The 15,972-nt window shown below is 36.4% G+C and overlaps 1 protein-coding gene across 1 annotated transcript; it reads left to right on the plus strand.

The window, feature by feature from the left end:
* Window positions 1-1,449: 1,449 nt before the first annotated feature.
* On the plus strand, window positions 1,450-15,258 carry PDR2 (phosphate deficiency response 2). Its single transcript, XM_008220607.3, has 22 exons — window positions 1,450-1,662; window positions 1,810-2,060; window positions 2,459-2,551; window positions 2,731-2,933; window positions 3,831-3,903; window positions 4,005-4,177; window positions 4,260-4,431; window positions 5,864-5,968; window positions 6,083-6,193; window positions 6,287-6,373; window positions 6,452-6,634; window positions 7,536-7,586; window positions 7,677-7,802; window positions 8,756-8,835; window positions 9,631-9,739; window positions 10,777-10,905; window positions 11,485-11,550; window positions 11,747-11,818; window positions 12,577-12,728; window positions 12,960-13,071; window positions 13,156-13,272; window positions 13,782-15,258. Exons 2-22 carry the CDS (start codon window positions 1,812-1,814, stop codon window positions 14,901-14,903), a joined length of 3,585 nt encoding a protein of 1,194 aa, XP_008218829.2. The 5' UTR covers window positions 1,450-1,662; window positions 1,810-1,811; the 3' UTR covers window positions 14,904-15,258.
* The last annotated feature ends 714 nt before the right edge of the window (window positions 15,259-15,972 follow it).

The raw sequence follows: 15,972 nt of genomic DNA on the forward strand, positions 1-15,972 counted from the left end.
ATTTTGGATGTTTTAGTGAAACTCCCTAATTATTATTCACCTCCTACCTACTTTGTAGTAGTGTGTTCTTTTTCCTCAGTCAAATTCCTTTTTTTTCCCACCACTTTTTAACTTTTATGTTGCTTTTGGACAAGGAAATGTAAAGGCAAAAAGTCATACTTTTGGTCTTAATAGTTCTTTGGTCATTGTTGCTTCAATTTGATTAATTTTGTCTATGTAGTTTCTAATTTTGAGCAATTCAAGAACAATCGTGAATTTCTATAAAATGTCTCTAACTTATGTTACTTTTTAGATATGTGCCTCTCACGTGGATGGGAACTTTGGTTCATCATGCCATGTTTAGGGTTCTGCCACGCCACTCTCCCTCCATTGCTAAGACTAAGGGAGTGAGTTGTGATATTTATAGACTTCTATAAATTTGTAATTAAATACAATTGTACTTTTAAACTTTTTAAAAATCTTTAAAAATATTAATTGAATATAACCTCTAATTTTACAAACAATAGTCCAAGCAATGCGGGATGTTTTTCAAAATTATGCCAAGCTTGTTTAAGAAAATGAGAGAGCCAAAGAGCTTGGAACTTCATGTGCTATTCATGTTATTCAAAGTTACTGAAATTATTAAGAAATGACAATTGACACACATGGAAGAGTTGGAGGATCAAAATGAAATTCGGGTATAAGTTCAGAGATTATTACGGGTAAAAAAATCTATTTTTATTCTCTGTCTTTTTTTTGGGGGGGTAATATTTCTTCTCTCTTTATTAGCACTAAAAGTAAGAATCTAGTACTTTAAAATGAAAAAATATTTATTATTAGCACTAAAAGTAAGAATCTAGTACTTTAATATTTAACGGAACACTAACTCTGTTAAGGTCATTAGTTTTTTTGCCAGACTCTGTTAAGGTTATTAATTGGGAGTTTCACTAAAACACCCAAAATGGGGGTTGAAATTATAAAAAAACCCAAGCACTATTGAAACATATAAACACACCCAAAACCCATCATTACACACACTCAAAACCTATTTATAAACACACCCAAAAAGTTGACTTTATGGTTGATTTTGGGTGTGTTTCTATGTTTAAATAATGCTTGGGTTTTTTTATAAATACATGTCTAGAATTAGGTTTATTTATAAATTTGTATTATTAATTTTACTAAAAACAATTATAAAATAATACACAAAAGCTTGGTTCCTTCATCCTCTCTGTAGCCCACCTCAGCCGCAACACATCTCTGCTCACCGCCCCAACCCCAAGCCTCCTTTCTCTCTCTTCGAATTTTATTTGTTTCACCTTTTTAGCATAAAAATTTTATTAAAAGCTAACAGCGTTAACTTATATTGATGGTTAAGTGAGAGGACAGGTATTCGTTAAAAAAAAGGAAAAAAAAGTGAGAGGACAGCTGTCAAGAGAATATGGAGGGTACAGGAGGGCAAAGAGAAAATGGGCATACAGGAGAATTGAACTCGGTTGGCTAACAAAGGGGGTTTAAGACGACGAAACGGAAGTAATTAGGGCTTGCAGAGTTTGTATCCCCGTCCACCACCTGAACTTAATATGTACCGTACTCATCATCGTCCTGGGTAGTTTCAAATTAGGGCTTGCACAGAGGCGTTAGGCTTGCGATCGCCGTTGAAATTGAAACGAGGAGATTCAGGTAAAGAGAAAAAAATGTTGTGATTTGTTTTCAGAAAGATTTGATATTGATTTGGAGATAATTTACATAATTTGTTCCATTATTTTGTTTTCATTTTTGATTTTGCTGAAGTGGGTTTGATTTTCGAATCTGTAATGTGGTTGATAGAGATGTCGAGGTTCCATGTGGGAGGGAAGGTGGTGGATAAAGTTGATTTGTTGAGGAAGAAGAGCTTGGGGTGGCGCTTCGATGTCTGGCCTTTCTGTGTCCTCTATGCTCTGTGGCTTACTGCAATTGTTCCTAGCATTGACATTGTCGACTCCGCTATTGTTTTCGGTGCCCTTGTAGCTCTTCATATTCTCGTTTGGCTTTTCACCGTTTGGTCCGTGGATTTCAAATGCTTTGTACATTATACCAAGGTATGTGTATATGTATTTGTTTGATATATGCATCTGCATTTATGTTATATGCGTGTGTACTTTGGTACAACGATAAAGTTGCTCCATGCAAAGTGGAGGTTGTGCTTTGTGTATATATTGTATATAGTGGTGCTGTATTCTGAGGGAGGATTTTCATGACAATGAGGACCGTATATTGGCACATAGTCTCACTCATCAACTTCTTTGATGGGTAATAACAGAGATTCTGGCAACAAAGCATATTCTTGGTCTGAATAAGCTAGAGTCTAGAAAGATACAATCCCTTTGTAATATAATCCTAATTAGTATGCAAATACATGAATTGGACCATACATTGGCAATCCATTAAGTTTTTATGATGATTTGTTGTTGTAATCAGTGTTCCTTTTGTTTTTAAGGTAAATGACATTCACGAGGCAGACGCATGCAAAATAACACCAGCAAAGTTTTCCGGTTCTAAAGAAATCGTATCACTCCATTTCCGTAAGCTTGTAAGTCCATTATACAGTTCGAATACTTCAACCTTACTTGAGATTCAATGGATAATATTATACTACAGTTCCTGGTTATTAAGAAGTATCAATTACTAGAATGACCAAATTTTGCAAAATGATGTGCCTTTTTCCCCACATTGGGAACTATCGCCTGATTTATCTGGTGACTTTTTCAGCTTGGAGGTTCTTCATCCTCAGTGGATATTGAAGAGATTTACTTTGATTTCAGAAAGCAACGTTACATCTTTTCAAAAGAGAAGGATAACTTTTGCAAGCTTCCTTACCCTACCAAGGAAACATTTGGTTACTATTTAAAAAGTACTGGCCATGGGTCGGAACCTAAAGTTATTGCTGCTACTGAAAAATGGGGACGGAATGTGTTAGTTGCCTTTTCCCTTTTTCATTCTTAAAGATGTATTTGTTGAATTATCTTTTTTTTTTTATAATGTTTCTTGATTCATCTTTTAGCAATTATAGTATAGGTTTGGTTCCTATGGAAGCTGGATTACATTTTCTTATTTTAAATTTTAAGACTGATTTACCATCTTGTTTTCTTTAAGCTGTGCCAATGAATATCAATAAATTTTTAATGCTGGACTGCCCTCCATTTAGTTGATTTTGCTTCTTTCCTAGATGAATATATTGTTGCTTTGCTTCTGCCTGGTCACTTTACACCAGTCTTCAGAATATTCTTTTGTTAATATAAAAAACTTATGAGATTCTGGCAACCCTTGTGAGTCATATAAGGAAGATGTGTTGATGATATTAGTTATAAGGTAACTGGTTGTTTGCTGTTTGGCAATTTATTATTTCTTGTGTATCACTTGTCCTCTGGTTGTTTAGTTCTTCATGGATTTTGCATATGCTTTACATTGTAAGTATCCTTAGGTGCAATTCTGCATGCCTTGTTTTGTTACTTGATCGTTAATGTGTATTGTATATTCTGCATGTATTAACTATCTCTTGGTGATTTGGAACATGAAGCTACCTTTTATTATCCAGTTTGTATCGGCGGTATTTCACACAGTACTTCTGTAACTATTCTTGTTTCCTGCTCCTCTTTTTGGTTGTTAGCTAGCTTATGTATATGATGCACCTGATAGCTACTGGTTTTATTCTTTCTTGGTATCCTTGATTGCAAAGTCTTGTGGCTAATTAACATCTATTATTTTATATACTCCCTATTAAATTGGTTACATCCTGTACACTGAGGATGATCCAGTTAAATTATCATTTTTTAACTGCTCCTTGTTGTACACGTTTCTTGGTTGTGCAGATTTGAATATCCACAACCTACATTCCAGAAATTAATGAAAGAAAATTGCATGGAGCCCTTCTTTGTCTTCCAGGTTTTAGCTCCTTTCTCACTCTCTCTCTGTCCAATGTGAGATTTCCTTTTCTTCCGTACTCACTTTCCTTCACTGCATTCTTTTGTGCTCCCTGTATGTAGGTGTTCTGTGTGGGCCTCTGGTGTTTGGATGAATATTGGTATTATAGTTTGTTCACGCTTTTTATGCTGTTTATGTTTGAGTCAACAATGGCTAAAAGTCAGTTAAAGACTCTTACTGAGCTAAGACGTGTCAGAGTGGATAACCAGACCCTCATGGTGCATCGGTGTGGGAAGTACGTTGTCTACAAGGAAATTATTTATTTGTTTGAATTTTTAAGCTGTTTATACCTTATACATGACTGCTATAACTTTTAGGTGGATAAAGCTTGCTGGAACTGATCTTTTGCCTGGGGATGTTGTTTCTATTGGGCGATCTTCTGGTCCGAATGGTGAAGATAGGGCTGTGCCAGCAGACATGCTTTTATTAGCTGGAAGTGCGATTGTCAATGAAGCCATTCTCACAGGCGAGTCTACTCCCCAGTGGAAGGTGGTCACCTCTTTTCATATTATATGTTTTAATAAGCTGCCATTGTTCAATTTTGGTTTCTTTATATATAAATGTATAAATTTATACATATATACATGCATCTCATGTGCATACATTCTTCCTGGTGATGATTTCTTGGAAAAATTGCGTTGGTCTCCTACTAACACTTTTTCCCTGTTATTTTATATCACTTTATCTTTGTCTTCACCTTCTACTTTTCCCTGGAGGCTTGATGCAGCTTCAAAATCTTAATAGCTTAGCACAAATTTGAAGATTTAGGGTTGATGCAAAGTTTACGAGGGTAATCAGGTGTGGTTTGATGAATCCTTCGTGGAACAAGAAAGGGGTTGTAATTAGGTTCAGGTGGATAAGATATAAACAAGTGGATGAGAAAATTAGAACGAAAGACTGCAAATAGGTGTAAAAGTAGGAGAAATTGAGAGGTAGAGGAAGCAAAAAGAGGGACACTACTAGGCATCTGTGACTCATAGTAAGCTGAAAATGAAATTTCATTCACTGTAAAAAAATAATAGGTTTTAAGATCACTGTGATCTCAAATCCAAGATCGGAGTAAATTTGGTGTGGTAAAGTCTGAAGAATTGGTGGGCTTGAACAAAATACAATTTTGGAATAAGCAGGGGCTTGTTGTCGAGAAAATCTGGTTGCAGGCAGGGAGATTCTGATTTATATGGTTGCTTGGGTAGTTTTTTGGGGCCAGAGTTTGATAAATATGTGGAGGATTTGGGCTTTTGATAGGGGCAAAGGAATGGGGTTAATTTGTGGATGCTTCCTAGTACCACGTTCTGCTCTTCTGGATGTATTCTGCTGTGTATTTGGTTTCTAGCTTATGGTAGTAGATTTTAGTGCAGTGGGCTTCTTGTGCTCTATTTCTGTATTTGCTGATTTTTAATTAATTAATGAATTTCACTTATATATAAAAAAGTCCGGTGGTGGACAAGAAGTCCACCATCTAAAAAAAGCAAGAAAAAAACATTCTGTAACCTTAACCAACCTAAAGAAAATAAACCATCAAAAGTTATTCAACAAAGTGCCTATCCTTTTTAATTGGTTGATTATTGTGCTCTTTTTTTTTTGTTTTTTTTTTCCCCTCTTTCTCCCCACTCCTTCTGAGATGATATGAAAAGTAAGGTGCCTTGTAAGGTACAAGGTCTTTCTTGGATAATTGCTCATAGGGACGGGTGAATACACGACAACCGATGGTTTCCAAACTTTGTTACTTATTGGTGTATTTCATCTGGAAACGGTAGCAGAAAATGTTGATAATTTATTTCTCCATTTTCCAATTGCATTTAGATTAATGGCATAAAGTTTTCTTCAAAGCAAGGTTGAGTCCATTGCTTTTGGCTTATCGTGGATTGTTATTTTGATGATATACATATTGGAGAATGATTATAGGATTATTATTTTTCAGGTATCAATCATGGGCAGAGGAATTGAGGAGAAGTTATCAGCAAGGCGAGATAAAAGCCATGTTTTATTTGGTGGGACTAAAATATTGCAGCATACTCTGGATAAGGTGGTTTATGTTCGAACATATGCTTTAACCAAGAAAAGAACCAACAAACTTCATAAAAAATGTTTTCATAATCTCATGGATTTTGTATTTATGCTTTTCATTTTCTGGAGTCAGGGCTTTCCCTTAAAAACCCCTGATGGTGGCTGTGTGGCTGTTGTTCTGAGAACTGGGTTTGAAACAAGTCAGGGCAAACTTATGCGTACAATTTTGTTTTCTACAGAGAGGGTAATTATTTTAGCAATGACTACACAACTCTACACGCACTATGGTTTTACTTCATTTATACTTTATATAATTTGTGTATACATTTTATTCTAGGTGACTGCTAACAGCTGGGAAAGTGGGCTGTTCATTTTGTTCTTGGTCGTATTTGCAGTGATAGCTGCTGGTTATGTACTAAAGAAGGTATTCAGTGGTACTTAGGAGACTTGAGGCTTATGCTTGTGATGTTGTTTTGTGACAATCAGGACATCTTTGATGTAGGGGCTTGAGGATCCCACTAGGAGCAAGTACAAGCTTTTCCTTAGTTGTTCACTTATTATTACCTCTGTGATTCCTCCTGAGCTACCAATGGAATTATCTATAGCGGTTAATACATCTCTGATTGCTCTGGCACGCCGTGGAATATTTTGCACAGAACCTTTCCGAATTCCTTTTGCTGGAAAGGTCTGTTCTGATCGCTTTAATTACGTTGTCCTTTCTTTTTCATTCTTTCTTTCTTTCATATATAGAAAGGATGTTCTTTGGATAATGCTGCTTTAATCTTTTCGTTATGAGTATCAAACTTTTATTAATATAAAGATGACAAGTACAACACAGGGGACGTGGTGTACACTGAACTATCTGATCTACAACTGTAACATTAACAATTATACTAGCTGTTACAATGAATCTTTAAGAAATTAATAGTTTAGAGCACAGAAGCACTCCAATCACTAAAAGTAGCACAAAGTGAACTATCTATTAACTCTGAAGATTCCCACGCCCAAAGTGATCAACCTCCTAACCCACAGCTCCCTAAAAGATTTCCAACTACACCACCCAGAAAATTACCATCACAGTACATCTTCCCAGCACCTTGCCCGTCTTTCCTCCAAAGATTTTATAACTCTCACACAAGGGATTGCATGAAACTGGAATTTCCCAGTTCTCTTTGTTCTCTTTCTAAACACTCTGCCCCAAGGATAGAGTAATGAGACAATGAAGCATCATTTTTATACATCTCACACCATCAAACAGGGTAGCACTGCTTTATTCAAAATGGCTGTATTTACCTGACCTGGAAATCCAATGCACAATTTGGCTGCTTGGGCATGCAGTGTTCTGATGTTATCTTCCATTTCAAGCAGAAAATGCATTATAGGGATTTATAAAATGTGATTATATCTATAGACTTGGTAGTTATAAACCATTCATATTTGTTTGATGCTTGTACTTTATTTTTATTACCTTATTTTCACTGTTTTGCTGTACTGACCCAGTCGTTGCCAAATATGGTATACAACACAGTAGCATTGTTCTGTGCAAAGTATATTGATACGCCATTTGTTTTCTGTTTGGCATGCAGGTTGATATATGTTGTTTTGACAAAACTGGAACACTTACATCAGACGACATGGTATTCCACCTTAATTGAGAATATGGTTCTCACTAAATTGAATGGATTTATATACAGTTTATTACTTATTTCTTCCTTTCTCTTCTCCAGGAGTTCTGTGGGGTTGTTGGGTCAACTAGTAGTACAGATATAGAACCTGACATGACCAAAGTGCCTGTGCGCGCAGCAGAGATTTTGGCTTCTTGCCATGCGTTGGTGTTTGTGGACAATAAGCTGGTATGCTAATGTTATCATGTAAACAAGTGGTCTTCTGAACTATGTTTTTGGTTGTATTCTATTTTATGTAGTTTGTGTGATACAATGTGCTTGTTGATGAAGTGAATTCTTTTAGTTCTAGATTGCATATGTTGTCAAAAAGATATGCCAATTGCAGTTGCGTAGTTTTATGACCATTAGATGTTTGTTCCTTTGCTTTCATCTTTGAAGAACCATTAGATGCTTGCTCCTTAAAACCTGCAATAAAGAGAAGCCTCAGAGTCCTTTTGTGGTTGCCATTCAATGGTCAGTTAGAAAAGTTTGTCTCACATGTTTTTTTGTTGGATGATTCTTGGTCTGTTTTTTGATCTAGTGCATCCTTCCATTTTTATTTATTTTTTATTTATTGAAGTTTGTGTATCTTATAAGAAAAGGTTTCAATATTTTTATTTTATTTTACGAAACAATCTTCGACTATAATGTTCTGTGCTATTCCTAGATTTTCCTATCTACTGCATCAATTGGTTTTCGATATGAATGAAAAGGAGTGCTAAAAGCGATCTAGGCTCTACATATTTTTGTATTGTTTGTGCTTCTGGAGTATCTATGCATAACAAATCTCGTGAATCTATTTGTTTTGGAATCTTGTCTACCCACTTTTTCAACTGCGTAATCCAATCTATTTAAGTTGCATTTCCCACCTTTTGTATGAATTTATAAATATTCAAAACAGCTCCTTTTTATATTTTACTGGAATATGTAACACTTTCAAATGAGTTAGAACGTAAGATCATATTAACATGTTTGTAAGAAGATAAATGGCTACTACAGTGAGTGGAACAAGAGATACTTTGCTGAAGAGAGATTTTATCCTTACTCATGAATTGGTTCAATATGCTGTTGTGTTTTCTATCAAGACCTGGTTACAAGTGACATTAATTGTTGAGTAATGCTCCATCCACAACTGCATGTAGGTTGGCGATCCTCTCGAAAAGGCTGCGCTTAAAGGAATAGATTGGACCTTTAAATCTGATGAGAAGGCTGTGCCAAAAAAGTAAGCTGCAATTATTATTATTGTTTGTTTTGTTTTTTTTTTTTTTCACATATCGAAATGTCTGCTGTTATAATCACACTTTTGGACTGATTCATATATCCTTAAACACATGTAATTTCATATTTGTTTCTCAACCTTTTCTTCTCCTATTGCTTATTCATATTTTCCCTATTCGTTGGTTGCTAAAAGTATCCTGACTCTGTTCATGTTAGCGTGTCTTTGGAAGTTGTATTCAATAGGAATGACAACTTTTAAAATCTAATTAAGCAAGGGAAGCTTTAGAAAATAGTTAAGAAAAGAAAACCTTTTGAAGAACATAGATCAATGTAGAATCTTATCTCGAAAAGCCCAGGATCCATCTTGGTATGAACTGCCCTTTTTCATATCTAATTTAATTTGTCTTAAAATGTCCAACCCAATTATGTATCCTTAAGGCTTAAGCCAGTTAGTTTCTTATGGAAAGATTGTTTTTCTCTTTTGTACAAAAATAACATTAGATAGTGCTCTTCCTTAAGCCCGGTATAGTATGAGAGGTAGTTGTGAAATTAGATTTACAAGGTTGGGAAAATTCACCCGTAATGTGCGTTGGTATCAATTTGAAATTTATAAATGAAAAAAAGGGGCTGACATATGAGTATCTTATGAATATACGATTTGTTAATTTATCATCATAAAGTTTGATTATTTTCACCATTCATTATTTTCTTCTGAGGCAGCAAATGCTGCGGTTTCATCTATGTTTATGAGTTACAGTGGTTTCTACTTTTTGCTTATTGTACTTCTCACCAAACGCAGGGGAACTGGTAATCCTGTGCTGATTGTTCAGAGACACCACTTTGCATCCTATTTGAAACGAATGGCAGTTGTTGTTCGCATTGAAGAGACATTTTTTGCTTTCGTGAAGGTTTGCCAGTCATTCATCACTGTGCCATGCAAACTATATTATGTGAATGCCATAAGTAGATTTGTCATTGTAGAGTACTAGATTATGGTCAATTTGCATGTTTCTGGTCCGGGACAGGGCACGATATATCTTAAATTCATCAATCTGTTTATTTCTACAATCAATCAGATGAAGGAGTTTTGTCATGTTTGGTCTCCTTCGATTTTTTCCATTAGCATAGTCACTGTACTGGGCCGTGAAGATATGGATAATAATTGGTTAATGTTGTTCTGGTCCAAAAGCCACATGGTAAAGCTGGAGTGGAAAAATGAAAGTGTTGAGCAAGTCATAGTAAAAAAATAGATGGACATGTTTATGAATCTTTTTTGCTATCTGACAGCTTGTTACCCTGACTAGTTCAAATCATTGGCCATCGTAAAGTAGCCTTTTGTTTTCTGAATGTGTGGCTAAGTAGAGATGACTTGATTGAGAGTGGATAACTGGGAAAGAGATGAAGGTTCGATGGTATTCGATGTCCAGTATTGGTTAATTTACCTGTAAATGTTCATTTTTATGGATTGTTGTTGTGACTTGTTCAACACTTGCGATTTGAGCAAAGGAGGGAATTTTTTGAAGATTGTGGAAGGGAGGCGGAAGAACTGTGGGATGGATTTGGGAGCCTTAATTTCTAATGAGTTTACTGACTGTCCTTTTGTGTTGAATGTGAACTCGGAATGCAGTTTATTGGGCTGCTTTGGTGGTTTTGGCCTTTGGGCTTGGTATCCTGCTATGTTTGGCTGTCTGTTTGATATGTATTTTCTGGTCTTGTTTTGCTCAAGTCTCTTTTAGGTTATCCTCTGCTTCACCATTTTGTATTGTTCCCTTTTGTTGTCATTTAAGATGTTCTGTTTCCTATTTAAAGTAACACAATCTAGAAGCTCCGATCGCTATATTTTACCTCATGTCTAAAAGGAAGCCAACATAAATGTCTTACTTCTTTGCCATAGTAATCTCCAGTTTGGTAGTCATTAAGCAATGGTTTTGTCTTTTCTCTGCAGGGTGCCCCTGAAACTATTCAGGGTAGACTAACTGAGGTACCATCATTTTATGTTGAGACTTACAAGAGATTTACACGACAAGGGTCTCGCGTTCTGGCCCTTGCCTACAAATCCCTTCCGGACATGACAGTAAGTTCTTCAGATTTATTTTTTCTCCAGAAAGCTTAGAGTTTGAAGCTATTAGTAATAACTAGTTAGTCTGTACGCCACTCTTTATTTATTTATTGTTTTCTTCTTTTGCCCAATCAAACTTGTGGATTTAATGCTTTGGTCTGCCTCATAATGTCATGTTAAATTTTAAGCAAACCTCATTTTGCTTATCATATTCAGTCTATCCCAAGGCTAAGTATTTTTCTTGTACATGTTTTTTACTCTAGAGATTTGACCTTATTGATAGAATGGTTACAAATATTGAATTGCTTATGAAGTTTGACATGCATGAAGATGCCAAGTCAAACAGCATGAATTAAATAAAGCACAGTTCTTTATTTTTCTATTTTACATCATTGTTAAGTACATCTTTATAGTATTACGGATAAGTGAAATCAACTGCAATGGACCTTCTTTTACTCAAAAAAATTTCGGTTTATCTGAGTTTATTTTGGGCTGAGAATCATGTACTTTAACCCCTGTGAGAGGAAATATTGTAGGCTTTGTTTTCTAAAGTGTATATTGAAGTGCTTTTTATTATATGTTTATTGCATGAAGGTTAGTGAAGCCAGAAGCTTGGATAGGGATGTAGTGGAGACTGGGCTTACCTTTGCTGGTTTCACGGTAAATGACATTTTTTTCTATTAATGCAAGTTTATTGAATTCCTTGTCCACATGAAGTTACTAGTTTTGACATTATGTTAGATTATGTATTTGTTTTTCGTCCTTTTTTTTAAAATCCGTTGTAGATGATTAGATAAGTGTCTGGAGTAAGTTTGTGTTACTTGTTGTCACTAAATTCTCATAATTTGAATTTCAGGTTTTTAACTGTCCAATTAGGGCAGATTCAGCGGCTATTTTGTCTGAGCTAAAAGGATCCTCGCATGACTTGGTATGTGGGCATGCTATACTTTCAGACTCCCCTGACTAACTAGTACATAATCTATCTATATTTTATATAAAGGAATAGTAACTTGTATCTTGTCCATAACTGCCATAGCTTGAAAAGTGTAAGTTCTAGAACCAAAAAAGAAAAAAGAAAAAGATTTAAAGGTAAATCTTTGATGAGTTTGAAGTCATTTAGTGAAGTGTAGAAGTCATTTCCATTATTTGATAGTTATTTTTGGAAATAAAGATAAAGAATCTGTAAGATTCATGTTTGATATTATTATTACATTTCTAGGAAGTATTCCAATGAAGAGATATTGCAGAGTTACGAGATTTGATTTGTTGAATTATCAGCAGTATGGAATTTTAAGTTTGATTTTGGTGTAGCTGTTCTTAAATTCTTTCAGTTGATAAATTCAAACCATGTTTTACTGTTTAACTCTGACAGAAACAGTGAAATTAAGGGCCTAGAATCATTTATGAGTCTTCACAGTATGCTCTTTAGTTTTATTATATCGAGCCATGCATGCATATAGTGTTAAGAATATTCGACCAACTCCTTGTGTTTGGGTTGTACTGTTTCACAGCTTAGTGTTGTTTCTATGTGTTTTTTCCTCCAGTTCTTTTTGGTTTTCTGTTCCATGTCTCTGGTGTTCGGTCGTCCTTTCTGATGTAAATTTGTTCTCGTAATGAACTTTGGTGCCGCATGGGCGGATTTAAAAATAAAGTCTAGATGCTTATCTGAAGTTTTTCTTTTGGCAGGTGATGATTACTGGTGACCAGGCTTTGACGGCTTGCCATGTTGCCAGCCAAGTTCATATTATATCAAAACCAGCATTAATTCTTGGTCCAAAAAGGGACAGTGAAGGATATGAGTGGATATCCCCTGATGAAGCTGAGGTGATTCCTTACAGGTAAAGTTTTTCTTGTTACTGGATTGACTATTTTCAATTTGGTATTAAACTTCTGATGTTTTTCTTGGCTGGAGACCTACTACTTGTTCTGGACATGGATGTTGCTCTCCTTTTTGGTTTTCATTTTTGTCTTGTCATTGCTTTTCCTTGTTGGTCTGTCTATTTGCTAATTCACCTGCGTATTTCGTCTTCCTTCTTTGTTCTGACTGGACCTTATGAAATTGATTTCAGTGAAAACGAGGTGGAAGCTTTATCAGAGAGTCATGATCTTTGTATTGGAGGTGACTGCTTTGAAATGTTGCAACAAACCTCTGCTGTTATACAAGTCATTCCATATGTTAAGGTGCTTATTCAAAACTGTTGATTGTGAAACTTGTCTTTGATAGAGGCTTTATCTTGTCATTGCTGACCTGAGTCATCTTCTTAGGTTTATGCTAGGGTTGCTCCTGAGCAGAAGGAACTGATCTTGACCACTTTCAAAACAGTGGGGAGGATAACATTGATGTGTGGGGATGGAACCAATGATGTTGGAGCTTTGAAGCAGGTAATTTGTTTTGTGAAGATATTCAATTATTGGTTGAGTTGTTTTTTCTTTTGTCATCAGACAACCCGTGTTAAATAATAGTTCCTCAGTATAAGTATTAGAAACCGGCGTTTGTCATAATGGCTATTAGTAGTGATAGCTCTAATCCAACAGTTCTAAACCATTTAGTCCCCTTGAGGGTTATCCTTTGTATCAACTCCGCTGCTGTAGATCTGTCATCAAGTTTAAAGTCAGTTATTAAGGCTTTAAATTAAAGAATTATAATTTAAAATTCTGTGTGGCAACTTTTCTCACTCCCATTGTGCACCACACACATTTACACTCACACCTATAGGTTCTGCAGATTTCAGATAAGGTGTCTCACTTTTTACCCTAATAAATTTTGAGATACTTTCAATTTGGATATTTTATTCTCTTTTCATGCATTTAATATAAGAAAGTGAAGTAAGCATTGCGTGTACGATTTTTCCAAAATTAAATTCTTTTGATATATGTTTCTCCCCTGTCAGGCCCATGTGGGAGTTGCTCTATTGAATGCAGTGCCTCCAACTCTGAGTGGAAAGTCACCCAATGAAACATCTAAAGACGAGAGTGGAAAGACTACGCGGACAAAGAAGCCCAAGCCTGCATTGGATGCTGCGGGTAAATCTACTGGTATAAATGGAGAAGTCTCTTCAAAAGGAAAGGCCATCGCAACCGCTAGCCACTCAGCTGGTAACCAGAATGTGTCAGCTGCCGAGTTGAAACGGCAGAAGCTAGTCTCATTACAAAAGAAATTGATGGATGAGCTGAATGAAGAGGGGGATGGTCGCTCAGCTCCAGTTGTAAGGCTTGGAGATGCCTCAATGGCATCACCATTCACAGCAAAGCATGCATCCGTTGCTCCCACCACTGACATAATTCGTCAAGGTCGCAGTACTCTGGTGACTACCCTCCAGATGTTTAAAATACTAGGCCTTAACTGTCTCGCCACGGCATATGTGTTGAGTGTTATGTATTTGGATGGTGTCAAGTTGGGCGATGTGCAGGCTACAATCAGTGGTGTATTTACAGCTGCCTTTTTCCTATTTATCTCACATGCGCGCCCTCTTCCAACCCTTTCAGCTGAGAGGCCGCATCCACATGTCTTTTGCTCCTATGTGTTTCTTTCTCTGTTAGGGCAGTTCACAATCCACTTGTTTTTCTTGATTTCTTCTGTGAACGAGGCTGAGAGATACATGCCTGATGAGTGCATCGAACCGGACTCTGATTTTCATCCGAATCTTGTTAACACAGTTTCATACATGGTCAGCATGATGCTCCAGGTGGCCACCTTTGCTGTGAACTACATGGGGCATCCCTTCAATCAGAGCATCTCCGAAAACAAGCCATTCTTGTATGCCATCGTAGCTGCTGCTGGTTTCTTCACAGTCATCACATCTGATCTATTCAGGGACTTGAATGACTGGCTTAGGCTGGTGCCCTTGCCAGTGGGACTGAGGGATAAGCTACTGCTATGGGCCCTTCTCATGTTTTTGACCTGCTACTCATGGGAGAAGCTTTTACGGTGGGCTTTCCCAGGTAAAGTCCCAGCCTGGAAGAAGCGCCAACGGCTTGCTGCAACTAGTCTTGAAAAGAAGAAAAATGTTTGAGTGGATATATGCTTGATGTCCAGAAAAATTAACTGCATTTGGCATTTTTGGCAAATGGCCCTGCAGAGTTACATATAGCATAATATGGATTTTCTTTTTCTAAATATGCCACAGCTCTCATTACAGTATGAGGTTTCATCCCCCTGTATTAGGGAATATTTATTAAACGATCAGTTATTCTATTTCTAGGAGCATTATTTTTGGGACACGTGCCTTGTAAGCATCTGTATTCATAATTAGTTTCTTTTACAAATTGTCTGACCCCTTCAAATCCCTTGTATTTGAAATTACATGTCAAAAATTGGAAATCTTGGCCCCAATTCGAAATGATGTTTATGCTGATTAACCTTCCTCATTGTGTGTTCATCCAACAAATTTTGTTTCATTTATGTTCCAGTTGGTGGTTTGCTTGGTTTTCAATGTTGGTCTAAAATTTCATGAAATATTGATATTAAAAGAGGACAGGGCCAGTCTGTTTGAATCTCAATGTTTGCTCAGATAGCTTCGTTTTTGTTAAACTATTACACAATGCTTCAAGTTGGACTACTTAATTTCCGATGCGGAATTCATAATGTCAACATATTTTGGTGACCTTGATCTTTGCTCGCCAAGATGGTAAGATCAGAAGCAAGAGCAACACTTTCGATGATATTGAAATGATTACAGGTGGACTATCAACGTCGTTTGGAACTCGTAGGTAGGGCTTCAAAGATAAGCGTATGTGAATTCTTGGGTCGCAAGAAACATGCTGATTCGCATGGACACAATACTTTGCAAGTGTCCGGCCAGGATTTCCATGTCACCTGCCTGATTTGTTAACACAGGTGGTTGGCAAGTTTCTCCCTTCGCCGGTTGCCTTAAGATGTCTGCTTGTACTTGTGTTTTGTATACATGTGTATTGCGGACCGATGTGAGTGCAGAAAACAATGATTCTAGTTTCCAAGGATAGCTTTCAAAACGATGGTTGCCAAGAGGGCCATCTATATATGCATATGCATATAAATATAAATGTGGATCATTTAGTACCCTTTTCATACTTCGATGATACATGGATTACCTTAATCCTTTG

This window comes from Prunus mume, linkage group LG2 (assembly GCF_029339155.1).
Source record: "Prunus mume cultivar Tortuosa linkage group LG2, ASM2933915v1, whole genome shotgun sequence".
NCBI lineage: Eukaryota > Viridiplantae > Streptophyta > Magnoliopsida > Rosales > Rosaceae > Prunus > Prunus mume.